A 20,600-nucleotide genomic window follows, 5' to 3' on the forward strand; every position below is an offset into this window, starting at 1 on the left:
TCCCAGCAGGAGTGACTACTGGATGACTTTCTGCTACGCGGTTCTCTTAACCTCGGACATTTGAGAGGTTCCTTTAGATAGTGTGGGTTATCAGGTCTGAGATCACCAGTGTGTAAGTTCCCTCCATTAGGACAGCAACTAGGTGGGTGCTAATACTACACAATGTTATTGGGACATAGTAAAAGTAAGGAGATAAACCTTTTCTCTTCCTATGATCTTCCTTTTTTTTCTCCAGTTATGGGGATTGATCCTAGGGCTTTTCATGTGCTAGAGAACACTCTACCACTGAACCAAATCTTCAAGACACTAGTATTCTGAAACACTGAAACAGCTCAGGCAGGCCTTGAACACTGCTGGCTTCAAACTCACAATCCTCCTGCCTCTGTCTCTTAAATGCTGAAATGGCAGTCATATGCTACCACATATGCTAATTCCCTAGGAACCCAACTCTAAATCTATGTAGGATATGATGCAAGTGCTTCACAATTGTGTTAAAGGAATATCCTAGCCTGCCAATGCATTTACACAGATTTACTAATGTACAGAAAAGCATGAGTATTTCTCATACTTCACGGACTGAGTAATGTGGCTTCCATCGTCCATTAGGCATTGTAGAAATGAGAATACAAAGTAAAAGGAGAAATAAAAAGATTTTAGGTTTTGAACTTGACCAAAGTCAATACCGATCACTCTATAGACTGTTTATAAAGGAAAATGTTAAACCATTTTGTATTTTATAATTTTCAAATTTTTTCAAAGTTACATAGCATACCTTGCTGAGCTAATGTTGATCTGAGCATCCCAGTTTTTGACCAGATTTTGATTTGTCCATCTTCTCCAACTATACAGAGGGGGAAAAATATTTTTATCTGTAGAAAATAAAATTCAGTTTCTGTATATACATATCAAAGTATATTAATGTATAGTTAAGATACAACTTATTCTAATTGAACAAGTGGCTATAACTGTGAAATCAATAGGCATTATTTTCAAACAATTTCATCAATGTAGTCTTAACTTCCATGACTAAAATTTTTTTTCCTTCAACAAAAACCTTGTGAACATGCTATTCCACTATTACTGTAAACTCTACTTTGAATTGTAGGAAGTAATTTCAGTGTAGTAAGAACTGCTACAGCCAACTGCCAGTGAGCTGAGGAGTAAACCAAGTAAAATAGCAGATTGCTCTTGAATAGCTTAGCTGAAAAGGGAAGAAAAGGTTGTAGCTAGAGAGTTGCTGAGGGGATTTTATTATGTATTTACCATTTCAATTCTTTATTTCATTTGGATTCATTTTATTCCATTCTATTCTTCTTTATTTTTGCAATCAATGCTGTGGATTGGACCTGGGGTCTTCTGCATGCCAGATTACTGCTCTACCACTGAGCTGCATCCTCAGCCTGAGATTTATATTTCCTTCCTGCTCTAAAAGGACACAGTTATATGCTGAAAAAGAATCCTCTTGAAAAAGGGAAGCTAAAAGTACAGGTGAGGGAAGAGACCATTCAGTGAAAAAAGTCCCACTACAGAAGGCCCGGAGGATAGTTATGGCAGTTTTAAAAGTATCTCCACAAAATATATCTCTATATGTTCAATAGGTGCAGTTTCAATGTTCTCCTCTTCAATATAGGCTGTACTTACTGACTTGTTTCTAATGAAAAAACTGTGATGGTCTAAATGAGAGTATGATTTCTGAGGGTGAGTCATAAAAGACTGTAGCTGCTATCTTGCTAGTGTTTGGATCACTGGAAGAATCAGCCTGATGGAGATGCCTACGTAGCAAGGAATTATAGTTTCCTGTCAGAGCCAGGGAGGAACCAGGGCCTCCTGTCAAGAGCCACTGAGTGAGCCAGGTTGGAATTGGTCCTCCTGGCTCAAGACCCCTCAAGCCTTTTGTGACTGTAGCCTTGAACAGGAGCCTCATGGGAGACCATGACAAGAGGGAGGCACCCACCTACACTGCTCTCTGACCCCTACTGTGTGTTTATCATCTTTAGTCACTACCTGTTAGGCACTCATCTACTGTAATGGACAATTAACACAATGAGCCAGAGCAACTCCTCAGAGGAGGACAGAGATGAGAGGGAAACACAAGGGGGATAAAGGTAAGGTAAAGGAAAATATTTGGAATTCTAAAGAATAATAATTTTTTACTCCATATTTGACCATCCTGAAAGCCTTCTTCGATAGAACAGTCTTCAAAGTCATGTAAGAAAATGAACAATTAATGATACTCTTAATAATACATCAATCCTGTGCCAGGTATTTACCATCAGACAGTTAAAGATACTACTGCTAAATGAAAATACTGTTTCTTTGGAGATTTTCCTTTAAAAATTCATTTAAGCCAAGTGTCAGTGACTCACATCTGTTCTAGGATTACCCTGATCTGGGGATCACCATTCAAAGGCAACTCAGAAAAACAATCCCTGGGATTCTTATCTCCAATTAACCAGCAAAAAGGCAGAAGTAGAGGAATGGCTCAAGTAATAAGAGTGTCAGCCTTAAGTAAAAAGCTTAGTGAAAGCAAGAGGAGCATGAGAGAATGAGTTCAAGCCCCAGTACCAGCACCAAAAAAAAAAAAAAAAGAACACTACATTTACAGTGCTATCTTGGGCATCCCTCACAGATAGAACGCTTGTCTGGGTGAAGCACTGGGGTTGATTGCAGCAGAAAGATATTGTTGTGGAAACTTACCTGTCACTAGTGCTGTTCCTTCATAATTCCACCTTCCCGCAAGCACGGCCCCACAGTGAGCTTCCACACTCTTTTCCACTCTTCCTAACTTGGAAATCAGATGGAATTTACCTACAAGAAATAGATTCAAAGGAGTCTTTTTTATCCAATTAACTTATCCACTTTTCAACATCCACAGCAAGACTAGCATAGTTGATAGGTACTGCATTTCTAAATAATAATACAAGTATTCTGGGCTGGGAAGGTGGCTCAGTGGTAGAGTGCTTGCCTTGCATGCATGAGGCCCTGGGTTTGATTCCTCAGCACCACATAAGCAAAAAGAAAAAAGCCGGAAGTGGCGCTGTGGCTCAAGTGGTAGAGTGCTAGCCTTGAGCTGAAGAGCTGAGGGACAGCGCCCAGGCCCAGCGTTCAGACCCCACAACTGGACCCAAAAAAAAACAAGTATTCTTAACCTCAAGGGACACACACACAAATGCTTTGAAGATTGGCACAGAACAAAATGATGAAACCTTGAAGCAAACAGTAGAATGGCCACATGTGTGCATGGAGACGACAGTGCAGAGGCCACTGAAACTGTGCTGGAATCTAGCCCAAGGGCCAGAAGACATGCTAACAAAGTCTTTATCTGAGCAGAAGTTGGCATTGTGTGTACTCAACTCCCCATCTATGAATAAAGTAGAAGATAGTTAAATAGCTGAAAATACTTGCCGCCTATGGTTTTGCATTGTGCCAGGCACTATGTAATTGCTTGACAAAGAAAATACAAGGCAAAAAGTCTCCTCTCCAGGAAGACACTGTAAAGATGCAATGGGCGTGAAGTGCAAAGCTAATCTGGTGCCAGTTACTTACTCTATGGTAGCATCATGCCTTGTACATGATATCTCCATATAATAAACAACTATTGCAGTTAATGAATAAACCCATCAAAAATTAACAAATCACTCTTGGCCAGAAATATAGGGTCCAAAAACTGTCTTTTCAACGTCTCTAACTTCAGAGAGAATATGTATTTAGATTACTAATATTTCTTATCAAAAAATACTACAGATTTTCTGGCAAGTGTTAAAAGTATTCTCTTATAACCCATGTAAGACATATCTTAGGAGCCGGGCACCGGTGGCTCACGCCTGTAATCATAGCTATTCAGGAGGCTGAGATCTGAGGATCACAGTTCAAAGCCAACCCGGGCAGGAAAGTCCATGAGACTCTCAATCTCCAACAAACCACTAGAAAACGGGAAGTGGTGCTGAGGCTCAAGCGGTAGAGCGCTCGCCTTGAGCTGAAGAGCTGAGGGATAGCGCCCAGACCCAGAGTTCAAGCCTCACAACCGACCAAAAAAAAAAAAAAAAAAAAGACATATCTCAGGAATCTGAAGCCATCTTTTTTTGTGCCAGTCCTGGGACATGAACTCTGGGCCTGGACACTGTTCCTGAGCTCTTTTGCTCAAGGCTACAACTTAAGCCACAGCACCACTTCTGGCTTTTTGTGATTAATTGGGAGATAAAAATTCCTCAGACTTCTCCTGCCTGAGCTAGCTTCAAACTGCAATACTTAGATCTCAGCCTCTTGTATAGGTAGGATTATAGATGTGAGCTACTTGCACATGGCTCTAAGATCACCTTATGTACAAATTTAACAATAATCTTGGACTTCTTTCTATTGTTATAAACTGCTTATACAGCATATCCCAGTAAAACAGAAATATAAAATTACAAAAGTCGGTACAAGAAATGGTTATGCATTTCCTTGGTCCTAGCACTCAGGAGGTTAAAGTGGAAGGATCACAAGTTCAAGGCCATCCTGAGCTACACAGCAAGTTCTAAGTTCCAAGCCAACCTGAGTTATATACAATGACTCAAAACCTTTAAAAAAAAAAAAAAAGCTTATGTAAGTAAACTTATAAAAAACCCATAACTAGCCATTTAACTATAGCGTCTCTACAACTTTCCTCGTTTTCCTTAAAATAAATAAATAAAATTATTAAAAAGGCATGATAGAGAGCCAGGTGCCAGTGGCTCACGCCTGTAATCCCTGCTGCTGAACAGAAATCTTAGGATTGCAGTTCAAAGCCAACCTGGGCAAGAAAGTCCATGAGACTCTTATCACTAGTAAACTACTAAGAAAAAGTTGAAATGGCACTGTGGCTCAAGTGGTAGAACACTAGCCTTGAGCACAAAGAGGCTCAGAGAGAGCACCTAAGCCCTGAGTTCAAGCCCCAGAACTGGACACCAAAAAAAAGGCATGATAGCTTACTTTCTAAGCACAAGGCTCTAAAATCAAACCCAAACATACACAAAATTGAGAAGTTCTAGTGTGCAGTTGAATGACAGAATGACAGACCCCGGATTTGATACCTCATACTACGAAAAGTAAAATGAAAAACAAAAAGAAGAGGAAGCAGATTTAAAGTATTATAAATACTTATAAATATTACCAATGTTTTAAGAAATATTCATGAGAACAAGAAGGTTTATAACAGAGTTTCTGGATAAAAAACACACAAGCCCTTTTTTTGGTGAGAGAAATGGGGAGATACTAGGGATTGAACCTGACTTTGTCCTTGTAGCAAGCTCTATACACTTGTGCAGACTGCCTAATTATAGAAAGATCTTGGCAGACAGCAGGAAAAAGCCACAAAGAGGTACTAATGGCTACCTTTCCTGTTGGGGGCTGGGGAGCTGGGGAGGAACCAGGGGCCTCACCCATGCAGGGAAAGCACTTTACCACTCAACTATAGCCCAGCCTTTCTAAGGCCTACGCTCTAATATTTAAAAAATAAGTAAAAATAAATAAAAATAAATTAAGTAATTAACAAATAGGTATACTAACTAATGGGAGAAGTAGGGATTATCCTGATGTCCAAAAAATGTAAAAATATCTAAAATATTCAATACAATTAAAAAATTCATAGCTTCTAATAAATACAATTTAAGAATGCTGAGTGGCTTTATGAAAGATTTCATACCTGAAGGCTGAAGGCTATTCATACTAGAATTCCATTACACAACAATTCCTTTACTACTTTTTTTCTTTTTGCCAGTCATGAGGCTTGAACTCTGGGCCTAAGTGTTGTCCCTCAGCTCTTCAGTTGAAGGCTAGCACTCTACCACTTGAACTACAGGGCCACTTCCAGTTTTCTGGTGGTTTATTGGAGATAAGAGTCTCACGGACTTTCCTACCCTGGCTGGCTTTGAACCACGATCCTCAGATCTCAACCTCCTAAGTAGCTAGGATTACATGTGTGAGCCACCAGCACCTGACTCCTTTACTACATTTTAAATCCTTTTTAAAATTTTAATTCCTTATAAATTCTTCAAGTGTAAAAATTTCACATTATGTGTAAAAAGTCTGTGGTACATACTTCAAGAACTGTCTCCAAATCCTAAGACCCTTCAATAATGTAAGTTTATCAGAATTTCAGAAGAAAAGAGGGCCAGAAAAGGGAACCAAGAAAGCATGGAGAACAAATTAACAAACTAGGACTTCCTCTTCTGCCACACTGAGGGGAGAAAAACCATGAGGAAAACTGAAGGAAGAACTTCTGAGCTATGAATTAAGCCTCAAATGATTTTACTTTTAAATACTGGGTTGACATTATTAGATGATTGTACATTTTATAAATTTATTAGAGTGAGCCAGCACTGCTGGCTCACACCTGTAATCCTAGCTACTCAAGAGGTAGATATGTGAGGATCATGCTTCAAAGCCAACCTGGACTCTTATCTCCAGTTAATCACAGAAAAAGCTGGAAGTTGAACTGTGGCTCAAGTGGTGGATTATGAGCCTTGAGCAAAAGGAGCCCAGAGGTAGGGCTCAGGGCCAGAGTTCAAGTCCCAAGAGCAGTTAAAAAGAAAATTGTTCTTACAAAAGAGAGTCTGGCACCCATGGCTCACACCTGTACTCCTAGCCATTCAGGAGGCTGAGATTCCCAGGCAGGAAAGTCCACGAGACTCATCTCCAATTAAACAGCAAAAAAGCTGGAACTGGAGCTGTGTCTCATGGTAGAACACCAGCCTTGATTAAAAAGCTAAAGGACAACACCCAAACCCTCTAGTACTGGCACATACATACCTACATACATACATACATGCTGTTGATCTTTGTCTAGTGCTGACTTTTTTAAAAAGGCAAAAAAGGTGGTAATGTATGTGTGACAAAAAATGTAAACTGAGAAAACATATATCTATTTTGCCAAAAGAAACAAAGGAAGAACAAATCAGAAGCAAAAAATGAGAACAGAAAAAGGGTATGTGCAATTGGGTGGGTAAGATTAATGACATTACTCTGCATATATATTGTATTTTGACTCAGTGGAACTATCCATATTAGTATTTTACAAATTTGTTAACATAAACTAAAAGGATGGAGAAGGAGAAAACCTTAAATGGAAAACAAATATACCTACTTATATTTCAAATGAACAATCATGTGCAAGCAGTGCACAAGGCAGGTAACTTTTGAATACAAGACTTTGACTTTCAACCTCAATTAGAAATAAAGATTGTCAGGTATGGTAGTACACACCTGTAATCCCAGCACTCAAGAGACTGTGAAATGAGGATTTTGAGTTCAAGGCCATGCTGGGCTCCAGAATTCTTGTATAAAAAATACTACAAAGGCAAAAAAACAAAAAGTCCAAAAGCAAAAACATTAAGCAAATACTAAAAATTTTTTTATGTATTTCTCTTTTTGCTGGTGCTGGGTTTGAACTCAGGCTCCTGCTCTTGCTTAGCCTGAGCTAGTATACCTCTTAATCTATCTTCAGATATTTTTTACACATATAACTTAGGAGGCACTGAACAAATAAAAGTAATAAAAAGTAGTCATCGGCCAGGCACCGGTGGCTCAAGCCTGTAATACTAGCTACTCAGGAGGCTGAGATCTGAGGATCGCGGTTCAAAGCCAGCCCTGGCAAGAAAGTCCATGAGACTCTTATCTCCAATAAACCACTAGAAAGCCGGAAGTGGCGCTGTGGCTCAAGCAGTAGAGCACTCGCCTTGAGCTGAAGAACGCAGGGACAGCACCCAAGCCCAGAGTTCAAGCCCCACAACCGACCAAAAAAAAACAAAAAAGTAGTCATCCATTTCCTAGAAAATACACATTTAATCAAGCTGTAGAAAAACTAAGTAAAAAGAACATATGGGCTGGGAAGGTGGCTCAGTGGTAGAGCACTTGCTTGCATGCCTGAGGCCCTGGGTTCGATTCCTCAGCACCACATAAGCAAAAAGAAAAAAGCCGGAAGTGGCGCTATGGCTCAAGTGGTAGAGCGCTAGCCTTGAGCTGAAGAGCTGAGGGACAGCGTCCAGGCCCAGAGTTCAGGCCCCACGACCGGACCCAAAAAAAAGAAAAAAAAAAGAACACAAACCCGGCTTCTCTATCACTGAAGTCCACAGCACCCCTTCCTCCTCTGATTACAAATCCCTCTTCCCTTTTCTCCCTCCTCTTCTTGTATGTATTAGCGTAAGGCTTGATCTGCATAGTTGTGTCCCCTTTCTTCAGTAAAATAGTTCATTTACTCAGTGATGGCTCAAGGCCCGCACTCAAGAGGATGCTGCAACTAACTTGTAAGAAATAGTGAGGAAAAGCACTCTCTGTCACCATTTCTTAGGCAGTGTGATGAGTCTTGGCTTAATGGCCATCATTAAGTTAAGCATGTGGGCAGAACCAGACACAAGACTGTCAGAATCGGGAACTAACACAGCTATCTCTGAAGATACAGGACACATAAAAAAAGAACTCCATTTGCATGTGCATAAGTTACCCAGGTAAGTTTCTGTAACTTACAATCAATGTCCCACAATTAGTATACCCAATTGACAAAGCAGGTAGAGTATAATACGGATGAAAACAGTTCAAGTATTTCCAAGAAAACAAAAATATTCCTTAAAAAAAAAAAAAAAAGAAAAATCAAGCTGGCCCTAATAGCACACATTTGTAATACCAGCCCTCACAAGGTTCAAGTAGAAGGATTGAGAGTTTGAGTCTTACCTGGGATACATAGTACTAGAGCCTGTTTCCCAAAACAAGGTATGAAAATTATGTTTTCTATTCACCAGTCATAAAATTATGATCAAATTATATAAATATTCAACTCTAATTAGAAATTTATGTGCTGGAACATACCATATTTTATAGGCAGCTAACTAAATGAATAAGCACATCCACATCTTTATGTAGTTACATTATTAATAAGTAAGAAACCAAAATAGTGAAAACAGCTAATCTCTATGCAGAAGCGAACTCAAAAACCAAATTCAATCCTGGTTTAAACCAGATGAAGTCCCTTGCCTCTGCAACAATAACAAAAATTCTGTAGTCTATACACCCACCAAATGACTACACAGAAAATCAGATAAACTACAGGAAGGTATGCAGCTTTATAAAACAACTCAAAGCACAAGTCACACTAGTCACACTAATATATTGGGAGCCATTATTTATTAGATGAGCTAATATATTTTATATGCTCACAAGATGAGCATATAATATTTGACAACTTACCATCCGAACTTGTAAGGACAAAGCTTTCTGCTTGAGTCTGTTTCTTTATACCTAAGTTTTTTGGAAACCAGTGAAGGTCAATGGGGTAAATGTCATCAGGAAGTTTTACTATTTGACTGGTCTCACTGGTTAACAGGTTCCACTTCACTATCTGGTGGTCATCGCTGCACGAGTACAATTCTTCAGCAGTGGTCCAGCCCACGCAGCTCACCAGCTCCTGATGTGATGCCATGTCAAGAAAGCATAAAGCCCACAGGAGTCCTAAACTTGAGCTGGGCACTAGTGGCTCACACCTCTGATCCTTGGGATGCTGAGATCTGAGGGTTACAGTTAGAAGCCAGTCTAGACAGGAACATCCCTGAGACTCTTATTTCCAACTAACCAGCAAAAAGCTGGAAGTAGAGGTGTGTTTCAAGTGGCAGAATTCCAGCTTTGAGAGCTAAGGGATAGTGCCTAGGCCCTGAGTACAAGCCCCAGTACCAACACAAGAGAGAAAGAGAGAGAGAGAGAGAGAGAGAGAGAGAGAGAGAGAGAGATACCTGTACCACCTGATCTCAAAATTTTCAAAAACGGTTTTGCTAAACTATACCATATTAAAGGAATGGGAGAAAAATAAACTTTCACCAATAATCTAATAAATTATTACATGAAGGTTTATGTTATTAAAAGGATATGCTTTGGTTCTTTTAAAAGTGATATCTTCAGTCTCATGTCTCTTCTTCCAGTAAAATTTCTCAATACTACTTGATTGTATTCACTGTAAAAACAAAAGGAGAAACAAGCAAGTATTGAAAAATAAAAGGATGCGCATGCACGCACACATGTGTGTACACAAACACACACACACATCCAGAGAAGCATCACGGTACTTACTATCGATCCTCTCAGCATCAAATACATGGAAAGAAGAAAATTAGTTGATGTCCTAATCTCCCAAGAGGTGATGGGGAGGGCGGAGGCTTGAACCCCAGATATCCTCTGACTTAGCCAGCCTCAAGAATCCAGAACATTATTAAGCAAATCCCATTGGGTAAAGAATTTCTAGGCTGCTGGGTGCCAGTGGCTAATGCCTGTGATCCTAGCTACTCAGGAGGCTAAGATCTGAGGATTGTGGTTCAAAGCCAGAGACTCTTATCTCCAATTAACCACTCAAAAACCAGAAGTGGCGCTATGTCTCAAGCAGTAGAGCACTCACCTTGAGCTGAAAGCTGAAGGACAGCGCCCAGGCCCAGAGTTCAAGCCCCACGACCCACAAAAAAAAAAAAAAAGAAAAGAAAACAAAAAAGAATTTCTAGGCTGTCCTGAGGTCAAGTCAAAAGATCTGCAAACTAGGAATTCCTCAATCACAGATCAACTTTTTGGTAGTACTGAGATTTGAACTCAGCACTTTGAGCTTGCTAGGTCAGCACTGTACCACTGGAGTCTCTTGCTGCTTTTAGATAAACCCTCACGTCTGCCTATCGGGGCCCAGACATGTTCCTAATTTATGCCTTCCATGGATGGGGGATTACAGGTTTATTGTTTGAGATGGGAGGTCTTGCTAACTTTTTGTCCAAACTGGCCTCAAACTTTGATTCTCTAAAATAGCTGGGATTACAAGCATGAGCCACTGTACCTAGACCACAGATAAATTTTAATCCTATCTACGAGGTATCAATTGAATTCCGAAGATCTGGTGGAAAGCTGAAACAAATTTTAAGGGCCTTACTTTTAGAATCTATGTGGAAATTGCACAACATGCTCACTCTGGAGTTTCCATTCTGCTGGGGGGAGATGTCCTACCTGACAGTAAGACTACCACACAGGAAGTGTGAAAAACAAGTGCATCAAGTAAGGAAGAGGCAATAGATTGCTTACTAAGTTACATAAACTGGTTTGGTAGTGCACACCTGTAGTCCCAGCTGCTCAAGAGGCTGAAGCTTGAGGCCAGCTGGAAGCACAATGAACCCCTGGAGGGGGGCATGAAGGGGAGGACGAAGCATTGTGCAAAGAAATCAGTGAAACTGTCGAAATAAAAACTTAGAAAAAGAAAAATAACACCCCTCAACCAAGTCATTAAAAGAAAATATTTTGTGAGTCCAATTTACATTACATAAATGCTATTTTTGAGAATTATTAACCAACATAGAAAAAAAAAGATGAAAATGTGATTAAAGTGGACAAAATATCTGCTTACCAAGTTTAAAATTACTGCTCACTATATCAGAGGAAGTGCTGGCCACAGATAGGAGTTCAACAGGCATCACTTAGGTAATTTCTCTTTACCTGCATCCAGGAAGACTCGGATCAGCAAGGTGTAAACACTGCTGACTTTCCAAGTGCTCTTTTCACTTCTCCCTTTCCTAGCTCTGTGAGTGATTGCTCTTGAACTTCACAAGTATGAAGCTATGTGTGGCACAGCCAGAACTAGAACAAAATGAACCCAGGCACATTTCACTGGTTCACTGTCTGATCCTTGGTATCTCTCCACCTTTCTCTGAACTTCCTCCCTCCCACCACCTCTCCTCCTACTGGGGAATGGGGGAGATAGTAACATTTTATAAAGAGTTGCTTCTTCAAAATAAATTCAACCTCAAAGAATATAGATATATAACAGAAACATTATTGCTTTTTAAATCACAAGCCCAGCAGATAAGATAAAAACACATACAAAAGCTAACTACACTATTGCAACCAGAAACTACATTCAACATGAGCAATCCACAATAGTTAGGACCCTTCCTCCAGGAAGAAATCACAGCCACCCACCATTCTGAAACAGAGACAAAAAGTCAGGGCACAGTAACTACCTAACACTTCCTGGGAAGACTGGCCCTTGGTCAGTCCTGAATGAATAGCATGGCCACTTTGATATGGTACTGAACAAAAGATTAAGGGGAAAGCACCATTAGAGGACAGCCATGCCAAGGAAACTCACAACGGCCTGAATGCTGCTGTTTTTGTAGCTGCCCAAACTGGTCATCAAAGATCTGACTAGAAGTCATGTTAGAGTAGTGGGGTGGGAAGACAAACACTTCCAGGATATAGGTAACTTGGCAACTTTACACTGGAGCAGCAGTATCTTTGGCTTGAATATTAAAAATCATAAGTTGTCATTGTTCATGTGTGGGTCAACATTTATAAGGTCTGAAAGGGAAATTTGTGCTTAGTAAAACCTGATAGTGCCAGGTAGAGGCACACACCTGTAATCCCAACAGCCGGTAGGCTGAAGTAGTAAGATTAAGAGTTTGAGACTAAGGTTCAGAATGACAAAGGATGTATTTTCCCTCATCTGTGGATATCAGACTCAAAATATATACATAAACACACACAGGATCATGTGGATAAAATCACTCTGACTATAAAGTATTATAAAATGCATATGAGATAACATGATGAAAAATTCATTTACATGAATTTTAAAGAACAAGAAAGAATTTTAGGAAGTTGAAACACGTCTGGGGTGTATGCTTTGTGAAAAGGGGCAAATGAGAAGTGAGAAGGGCTAAAATGAAAATGAAACAAGGAAGGTTGAGAATGGTTTGGGAGGAGAGAAGAGAGTGGGAGAAGGGTGATTATGCAAGAAGTATTGCATGCACAACTTAGTGATATCAATTTAAAAGAAAAGTCAAGACTAGTTGGAGCAGTTTATCTCAAAACCAAATGAAAAAGCAGGGTGGTGAGAGGTTGGGGGAATGGCTTACCAGTAGAGGACTGTGCTTAGCACGTGTTGGTTTGATTCCCTGGTTTAATCAATCCCTTCCCCCAAAACAGGTTCCACTCTGGATGTTAAATTCAAATTCAAAGTGTTTATTAGACATGCCAGTGGAGAAGTCAAGGAGAAATTGTTTAGACAAGTTGAGAGTCTCAGGAAAGCTGAGTGTGGGAGATACCCGATTATCAGTTTGAGGAGCTAAGATCACAGTAAAAGCAATGGGAAAAGATGAAATAACAAGGAGAGCAGAAGAATAGATAGATTCAAAGGCTTGTTGCTGCCTCTGGAATCAGCAGGCTGATTCCTCTCACATCAGTCATTAGAACATCAACCATTCAGTTATAATTCACAGAATTTTACCATTCTTCCCATACCTTCTTCACTAATTCAAGAATTCACAAAGATTAATACCTGATTGATTTCAAGAGTTTATACTCTTAACCACCAAAAGCTACCAAACCAATAAACTTTTCCCAAAAAATGACTTTAAGCTCTTCTCTTTCTACTGTGACAAGTAATTCTCATTTCCAAGGATAACTGTACAGTAGCCATCTAACTAAAACCATTTCTAATGCCAGCCTTTTCTCTAACACATCCCTGATAACTACTAATAACTAATTCTTCTTTATTTTAGACAAAGCTGGCCTTTAAGTGCTAAGATTACCAGCATATACCACCAAACCTGGCCTAATTCTTCTTAGTTTTCAAGTCATTCTGTAGCTTGAGTTTTTTCTAATAGCTGTTTCTTCTACTGTTTTGGAGGCATGGGGCAGGTTGAACTCAGGGCCTCATGCTTGTGAGGTTGATGCTCAAATACATGAGTCATACCACCAAGCCATTTTTGCATTACCTTGTCTTTCAAGATCCTTCATAAACTACTCTCCTAACTTGATATCCTTCCATTACCCATCCTTACTGCACACCCTAACATCACTAACACAGCAGCATCAAATGATATGTGTACTGCAGAAACAATCCTATGAGTTAGGCATTAAACTTTGGTTTTACAAATAAATACCCTCCAATACACTAACTGATAGAGCTAACTGCCCAAGCCTACAGCTAAAGGATGATGGGACTTGGAATTCTGAGTTCTATTTGTACCTTTCTACAACTACTGTGCTCTGTTGTCCACCATATTGACAGCACCATTTGGCCTAATTTATAATCTTTTCACAGTAGCATCTTCCTCCACTCGGATGTGCAGTGGTTTACAACTTGTGAAACGGTTCCAGAAGCCCTCAAAGAGAATCTCTATATCCTCTAAACTTAATAGCCAAATATTGTTTACATTGAGTTTCATTTTCTGACATTTGTTTTGTTAAAAGTATTCTATTTTTTCAACTGCCAATATAAAATCTGTTGTTAGAAAAGAGTCCATACTTACTCAATCCTACCAAATTCTCGCTCTTGGGTGCCTTCTGGAACAATCACTGAACCCAACCTTGCACTACGTGGTGCAAGGGCCGTAATATACTTTAGAGCAACCAATCTAAGTTTTTGCAGAAAGCCTATTCACTAGGGCTTCAATATATTGGGCTTTCTTAAGGGGGAGGAGGGAACTAAGGAGAGATGCAACTTTCAACACAAAAGCCGTTAGATTAAATAATTACTGGAGATAGTCGAACCAACTGGTGGTTCTTAAAGCTGCAGAAAATGAGAGCACGTTTGACCGAGTTGATGATAACCATAGCACAGCTGAGCCTCCAGAAAAGCGCCGGGCTACAAGCAGGATTCTGAGCAGCAGCCCGGGGTCCGGGACGAGCGCGGATGCTGACGACCCACCACCACGACCACCACCCCTTCACTCTCCGGGAAAAGGCCCGCGGACACCACCAAGCATGGTCATCAGTGCCCCGCTCCGGGCCACGCACACGCACACTCCCCTCCTCAAGATAACCCCCCATCACACCCACCATTTCCCATTCGGAGCCGAAATCCCCAACCGCCGGCGCGGACACCCCCTGGCCGGGCACAAGCAATTCCGAGGCGGCTCCGGTGTGGTTCCGCCCGTCCACACCGACCTCCGGCCTCCCTCCTCCGCCTCCCGCCAGCCCCCGGCCCCCGGCCGATGCTCCACCAGCGCGCACCCCTCCAGAAAGGAGCCAACGCCGGACGCGCTCCCAGACCCTCTCCCGGAAGTGTGCCGAGGGGACCGCTGTACCTCAACTTCCCGGGCAGCGCAGGTAGCCGTCCTCGGAGGTGGGACCCGCGGAGAGGAAGCCTCCCCGACCTCCCGTCACCATAGTGACTTCCAAGCGTCACTCTCGCTCGCTCGTCTCACTTCCCGCGATACTTGCCAGAGGCGCGTCATCTGTGCGGCCACGCCCCCCAGCCCCGCCTCTAAACGAGCCCGCCCTCTCCTCCACGGCTGTCATTGGGCAGCCGGCCTCCAGCTGGGGATGGAAGGGGCGGGGCATTATTTTTCTCTTTTTTTCATGATTTCCAGGCTGTTTTTCAAAATGCCGTAGTCTCCACAACACTGCTTCCCTTAGAGATCACAGCGGGGTGGGGGAAAGCATTTCCTCGGTCCTAACTACTTCCTAGAAACTTCCTCCCGCCGGGAGCCCGCGCATGCGCGCGAGCGGCCAGAAGATGGCGGTGATCGTCACCGCCCTTTCTTTTTTTTTTTTTTCAAAAGAGTCGATCCCAGAAGTCCTTGCGCGCATTTGTAACGAATTTCCGTTCGAGTTTGTATTTTAGGCGCCATTTTCGAGTGGAGGACCCGGAGCTGAGGCGTCGGTAGGCGCGGGGAGTGGGGGTGGGGAGCGCACCCCGGGCCACGCCGGCGCCGGGGCGGGCGGACTGCCGCGCAAGTACGCTGCTCCTTCGGCTGGCCGGGTTGTCACACGCGGACCCCCGCCCCATCCAGGGCCGCCTGGAGGGAGAGGCCTGGGGCCGCGGGGTGGCGGAGGCCGCGGACCGGGCGGTCCCCCCGTTGTCCCCCCCCCCCCCCGCTGTCCCTTTCGGTCGCTCCCGGCGCGGAGGGCGGCGGGGGTTCCGCGCGCCTCTCTCGGGCGCCGCAGCCCTGGATCGGAGCCTTTCCGCCCCGGACGGGACGGGATCGGGCGGACGACGAGCCCGGCGGGTACCACCGACCCTGAGCCCCCGGGCCGTCCGGGCGCTGGCGGGCGGGGCGCCCCGCCCGGGCTCGGCCGTGGGTCCCGCCGGAAGCCGGCCCGACTAACCCCGTCCCGCTCGGGGCGCCGGCACCCTGTCCCGGGCGTGGAAGCGTCACAGGTGTCCACGAGGGTGGCCGCGGGTCCGCGCACGTCGGGGCCGGGGAGCTGCCGCGGGTGGGGACCCCACGGGGCCCGCGCGCTCACCCCGGCCCCGGTTTCCCCGCCCTAGCGACCATGCCCCGGAAAGGCGCCCAGCCCTCCACCGCCCGGCGCCGGGAGGAAGGGCCGCGGGCGGCCCCGGACGGCGCCAACAGCGACGCGGAGCCCGAGCCGCCGGCCGGCCGCGCCCAGAGCCCGGCCGCCGCAGGTGAGCCGCCGTCGGGGGGTCGCGGTTCCGGGCGGGGTGGGCGATCGGCGGCGTCGGGGCCGAGCGGGGTGGACAGCTGGCCGCACGCGCGCACAGCCCGCCTCGCCCCTCACCTCTGCGGGCCCGCACCGTCCTGAAGCCGCGGGGCGGTCGTTGGCGTCCGGCCCCGGCCCGGCGCCTCTGAGCCTGGAGCTCCCGGGGGCCAGGGGAGACCCGACCGGCGCCGGGTTCGAACGGAAGCCGAGGGGCCGATTGTGACCCGTGTTCTGGGTTCGCTGAGTGAACTTCACCCACGGACTGGATGCGCGGTACTGACAGGTTAGACATGGACGCCCTGTGTCGACTGCAACGGATCGTGATGTGCTTGTGCAAAATTGCGTGGCAGGTGTCGAGAATTTTCTTGACACAAGTCAAGCGACGCGACGAGGTCAGTCGGTCCGGGGAGTTGCGGTGGCTGCGTCGTGTTGATTCCGAAATAGCATCTTTGAAGGAGTAGCGGGCACGAAGTGGCTCACTGTACTGACGGAGGCTTCTCTCCTCTCTCCCTCTCCTTCCTCTGACTTAGAGGCCCCGGCTGAGGAACTAGATGACAGAAGTTTAGAAGAAATTTTGAGTAGTATTCCTCCACCCCCACCCCCAGCCATGACCAGTGAAGCTGGAGCTCCTCGGCTCATGATAACTCATATCGTAAACCAGAACTTCAAGTCTTATGCCGGGGAGAAAATTCTGGGCCCTTTCCATAAGGTATTAGTCTGTTTCAAGAAGCTATTGTAATACTTCTTCAAGACAAATGTTTCTGTTTGCTTACTGTTTTCTGTGCCTATGAGTTTTAACAACCGAATGAGGTTTTAGTCATCTGGTATCTTTGGAACCTTGTTAGTATTGAAGTTCTTTCTCGTTGGGTGGAATCGTGTGTTTGTGTTTGAGGGTAATATTTTCTCTTTATTAAGATGTTTTATAAAACGTCTGGATTCGAATTTTTTACTTAAGGTATCGTAAAGGAGAAAAGATGTAAGAAAGTATAAATTATGTGTTTTCTACTAGTGAGAACTTTTAAGTGCCTGTAATTTTTACTGCAAGTAAAAAGTAATTTAATCAGTCTTCAGCTTTAAAAAATACTTTTTTCTTATGCAGCGCTTTTCCTGTATTATTGGGCCAAATGGCAGCGGCAAGTCCAATGTTATCGATTCTATGCTTTTTGTGTTTGGCTATCGAGCTCAAAAAATAAGATCTAAGAAACTGTCGGTGCTAATTCATAATTCTGATGAACATAAGGATATTCAGAGTTGCACTGTAGAGGTTCATTTCCAAAAGATAATTGATAAGGTAAGGGTTTTGTTTTGTTTTCTATTTGCAACTTCGAGTAAGGAAAACAAAGGACTTGAATGCATTACACATGTTATTCCTGTTAGCTTAAGTCAGCTTTTAAAAATACATGTGAATTTAAGTAAAAGAGGTTGCTTTCATTACCTCCATGGCCATATTTCTTTTGGGAGAATGGTGGTGGCTGTTAAACATGAACATTTTTAGCCAGAAAATGGATTATAAATAGCTTGGTAATCATTATCTTCTTGGAATAAAACATTGAGTAGTTTTAGGATTCTAGGTGCTAAGTAGGCATTCTGTTTAGGGTTGTTTTTGGGAATTTGTTTATTGCTTCAGAATAAGTTACCTAATCTTGAGAATGTAATAGTTAACTAAGTTTATCATTTTCATTATGTCAATCACATTAAATTCAGTATTAGTGGTCCTGTGTATTTGTGATGTAGAAGAGCTTTTCAATTTTACTTGTTTTGTAGAAATATATATGGTTATAGGTTAAATGTACATAGTTTTGTTGGTTTTCTGGGACAGAGAGGTCTCTAAGGATGAATTTATTAAATTTGTGGTTCAAAACCTGATTAAAACTTAAAAAATAAAACAATTCTACATAATGAAATGGGAAAGTGACTTAGCTACTGTTTTCTTTTGTTTGATTTTATAAAAAGCTTACAAAGAAGCAGCTATCTTAATTTTGCTTCTTAAATCATTTTGTGGCATAATTTGGACTAAAAAAATAGATTGCCAGTAAATCAGATTTTATTCCATTGCCTGTTTATTACATTCGATTCGTTTGAAATTGAGAAGCCATAGCTTCAAAATGACAGCTTTTGAGGGTGAGTTTTAATGTGAAAGTACATTTGTACTTGATTTTTTTGTTGTTGTTTAAATTAGGAATAGAGTTGAGACTTAGTTACAGTTCTTTTTACCTCAGCTGATGGTGCATTCTTTGCCACCCCCACCCACCCCCCAAAAAGTTTCAGCCTATTATTACTCTTTCCTTTCTTTTTCTTCAGAAAGATGGAGTCACTTAGTCTGTTAGCATGTATTCATTTGGGTGGGTTTGTTCAGATGTGTTTGGACTCCCTGTCTACCTTTATTGTCTCCTCTAACAGTCCAATATTATTTTTCAGGCTTTTCTAGAGCTGAAGTTTTTGTTTGTTTGCTTGATTTAGCATTTTGATTTGGGGCCTCCTTGAAAAGGAGCCAAATATCTATTTGTTTTAAGCAAGTTTATTTTTGAGAACTACCGGCAGTTTGTGTGTGTGTGTAAGTTGAAGTATTTAATCCATAAACTTGGTTTCAGTATAAAGTGTGTGAATCTGAAGCAGACCTGTGACTTAATAACCAAGTTGTTTTCTGGTTTTGTTTTTCCTCAAAACAGGAAGGGGATGATTATGAAGTCGTGCCTAATAGTAACTTCTATGTATCTAGAACGGCCTACAGAGATAATACTTCTGTCTATCACATTAGTGGGAAGAAAAAAACATTTAAGGATGTTGGAAATCTTCTTCGAAGCCATGGAATTGACTTGGACCATAATAGATTTCTAATCTTACAGGTAAGTTCAGAATAGAATTGAGAGAGATTGTCTTTGCTTTGTTGTTTTGTTATGGAAGAAGCTGGAGGGCAGCCCTGTTGGTGGATCCTGCATTCTTGAGACCTTAAAGTACTGTAGCAGCACATCATGGTTTACATACTATAGTCAAAATGCGAATCATTATTTGCTGCTCTAGAAACTTAAGGAAACTCATTCAAAACTATTACTTTCATTCTCACATGTGTGTTTTATATTTTGATGCACTGATGTACTTGTTCCACTCTAGCAGCACGTAAATATTGGCGTGGTGACATAAGTATGAAACACCAATATTACTGTGCTGCTTTAGTGTGACAGGGATACCGCAACTGTCACCCAAGTCTGTGTCTCCCTCTAAGATAATATTTTCAGTGAGATTTATAGCCTTTTAATAGACTATCCTTTTTTTTTTTTAAGCACTTATCAAATTTAATCTTTCAGCACTCAAGTTTAACACTAGGTTGCTTAAGTTTCCTCAGATTGGTTTTTGTTTTGTTTAAAATGGCCTACTTTATTGAACATTCACTACTGTTGTTAGATCAGAATGTAACTTGATAGTTACATTCTTATCACAACTCTTATACAAAAAAAGTCTTTTATTAAGTGCTTAGAATCAGATGCTTTTAATTAGAAATTATTTTTGTAAATAAAAGTATATCCTACCAGAATAGATTAATACTTTTCTTCCCTGAGTCTTTATCTTCCAAAAAAATAGTTTTGAGTGTAAAATCTTGGCTTTGTGTTGAGTGTTTTTAAATTCCTGTTTGATTTAAGGACATCTTACTCTCATGTGCTATCTAGAATCACTGGAAGCATAGTAAGAAAAATATTATTTTCATAAAGCAGAAATGACTGGATTACCTGTAGGATCTTGTGTCACTGGTTTTAAAACAAGTTGGAGATCTGGATACTAAATGTCTTGTTGGAATGACTGGGTGATTCCAAACTCCTCAAACATTCTAGTCTATTCTTCAGTTATCTTTTAAAATAGTTGTTACATTGATAGTATACAAGGCAAATCAACATTCTGGAATAATTTTTAGTTTAATACACTTTATTAGCAGGTACATTTACAGTACTTCTTTGACCCAAACTTAATTTTAAATGACTGTTGGGAAGTCAGTTGCAAGTATATTTCTAAATAAGATTTGAACTAATGTAAATATACACTTAAAGCAAAGCATTATAGGTAGTGTTTGTTTTAATCAAGCTTTGTAGGCTTCCTGGAATTAGATTTTTTGGAAATTTAAAAATGTGCCCTTTATAATAAATTTAATGATGCTAAGGTTTTGTAGGAGAGTGTAGTCATGTTTTACTTTT

At 42.0% G+C, this 20,600-nt stretch overlaps 2 protein-coding genes across 5 annotated transcripts in view; one reads left to right on the top strand and one right to left on the bottom strand.

The window, feature by feature from the left end:
- The window catches only part of Ift80 (intraflagellar transport 80), a 63,523-nt gene extending 48,377 nt beyond the window's left edge, over window positions 1-15,146 (bottom strand). For 2 of the 4 annotated variants that reach the window (XR_006148280.1, XM_042685800.1), the window contains exons 1-5: window positions 15,057-15,146; window positions 9,873-9,955; window positions 9,199-9,420; window positions 2,698-2,808; window positions 773-841 (exon numbers count right to left, since the gene is read on the bottom strand). Coding sequence is in view for 3 of the 4 variants with exons in the window: in XM_042685800.1 (XP_042541734.1) it covers window positions 773-841; window positions 2,698-2,808; window positions 9,199-9,420; window positions 9,873-9,909 (439 nt within the window). In the remaining variant the exon portion in view is untranslated. Of the gene's footprint in view, window positions 1-772; window positions 842-2,697; window positions 2,809-9,198; window positions 9,421-9,872; window positions 9,956-11,374; window positions 11,396-14,982; window positions 15,004-15,056 lie in introns of those variants that run through there. The other 2 variants (XM_042685802.1, XM_042685801.1) reach the window with 2 other exon arrangements.
- A 390-nt stretch (window positions 15,147-15,536) lies between these two features.
- The window catches only part of Smc4 (structural maintenance of chromosomes 4), a 30,326-nt gene continuing 25,262 nt past the window's right edge, over window positions 15,537-20,600 (top strand). Inside the window, exons 1-5 of the mRNA XM_042685799.1 lie at window positions 15,537-15,634; window positions 16,244-16,381; window positions 16,947-17,125; window positions 17,516-17,707; window positions 19,086-19,262. Coding sequence (XP_042541733.1) covers window positions 16,249-16,381; window positions 16,947-17,125; window positions 17,516-17,707; window positions 19,086-19,262 — 681 coding nt within the window. The 5' untranslated portion in view covers window positions 15,537-15,634; window positions 16,244-16,248. The remainder of the gene's footprint in view (window positions 15,635-16,243; window positions 16,382-16,946; window positions 17,126-17,515; window positions 17,708-19,085; window positions 19,263-20,600) is intronic.

The sequence above is a fragment of the Dipodomys spectabilis genome, unplaced genomic scaffold (genome assembly GCF_019054845.1).
Source record: "Dipodomys spectabilis isolate Male_0828 unplaced genomic scaffold, ASM1905484v1 ptg000095l, whole genome shotgun sequence".
Taxonomy (NCBI): domain Eukaryota; kingdom Metazoa; phylum Chordata; class Mammalia; order Rodentia; family Heteromyidae; genus Dipodomys; species Dipodomys spectabilis.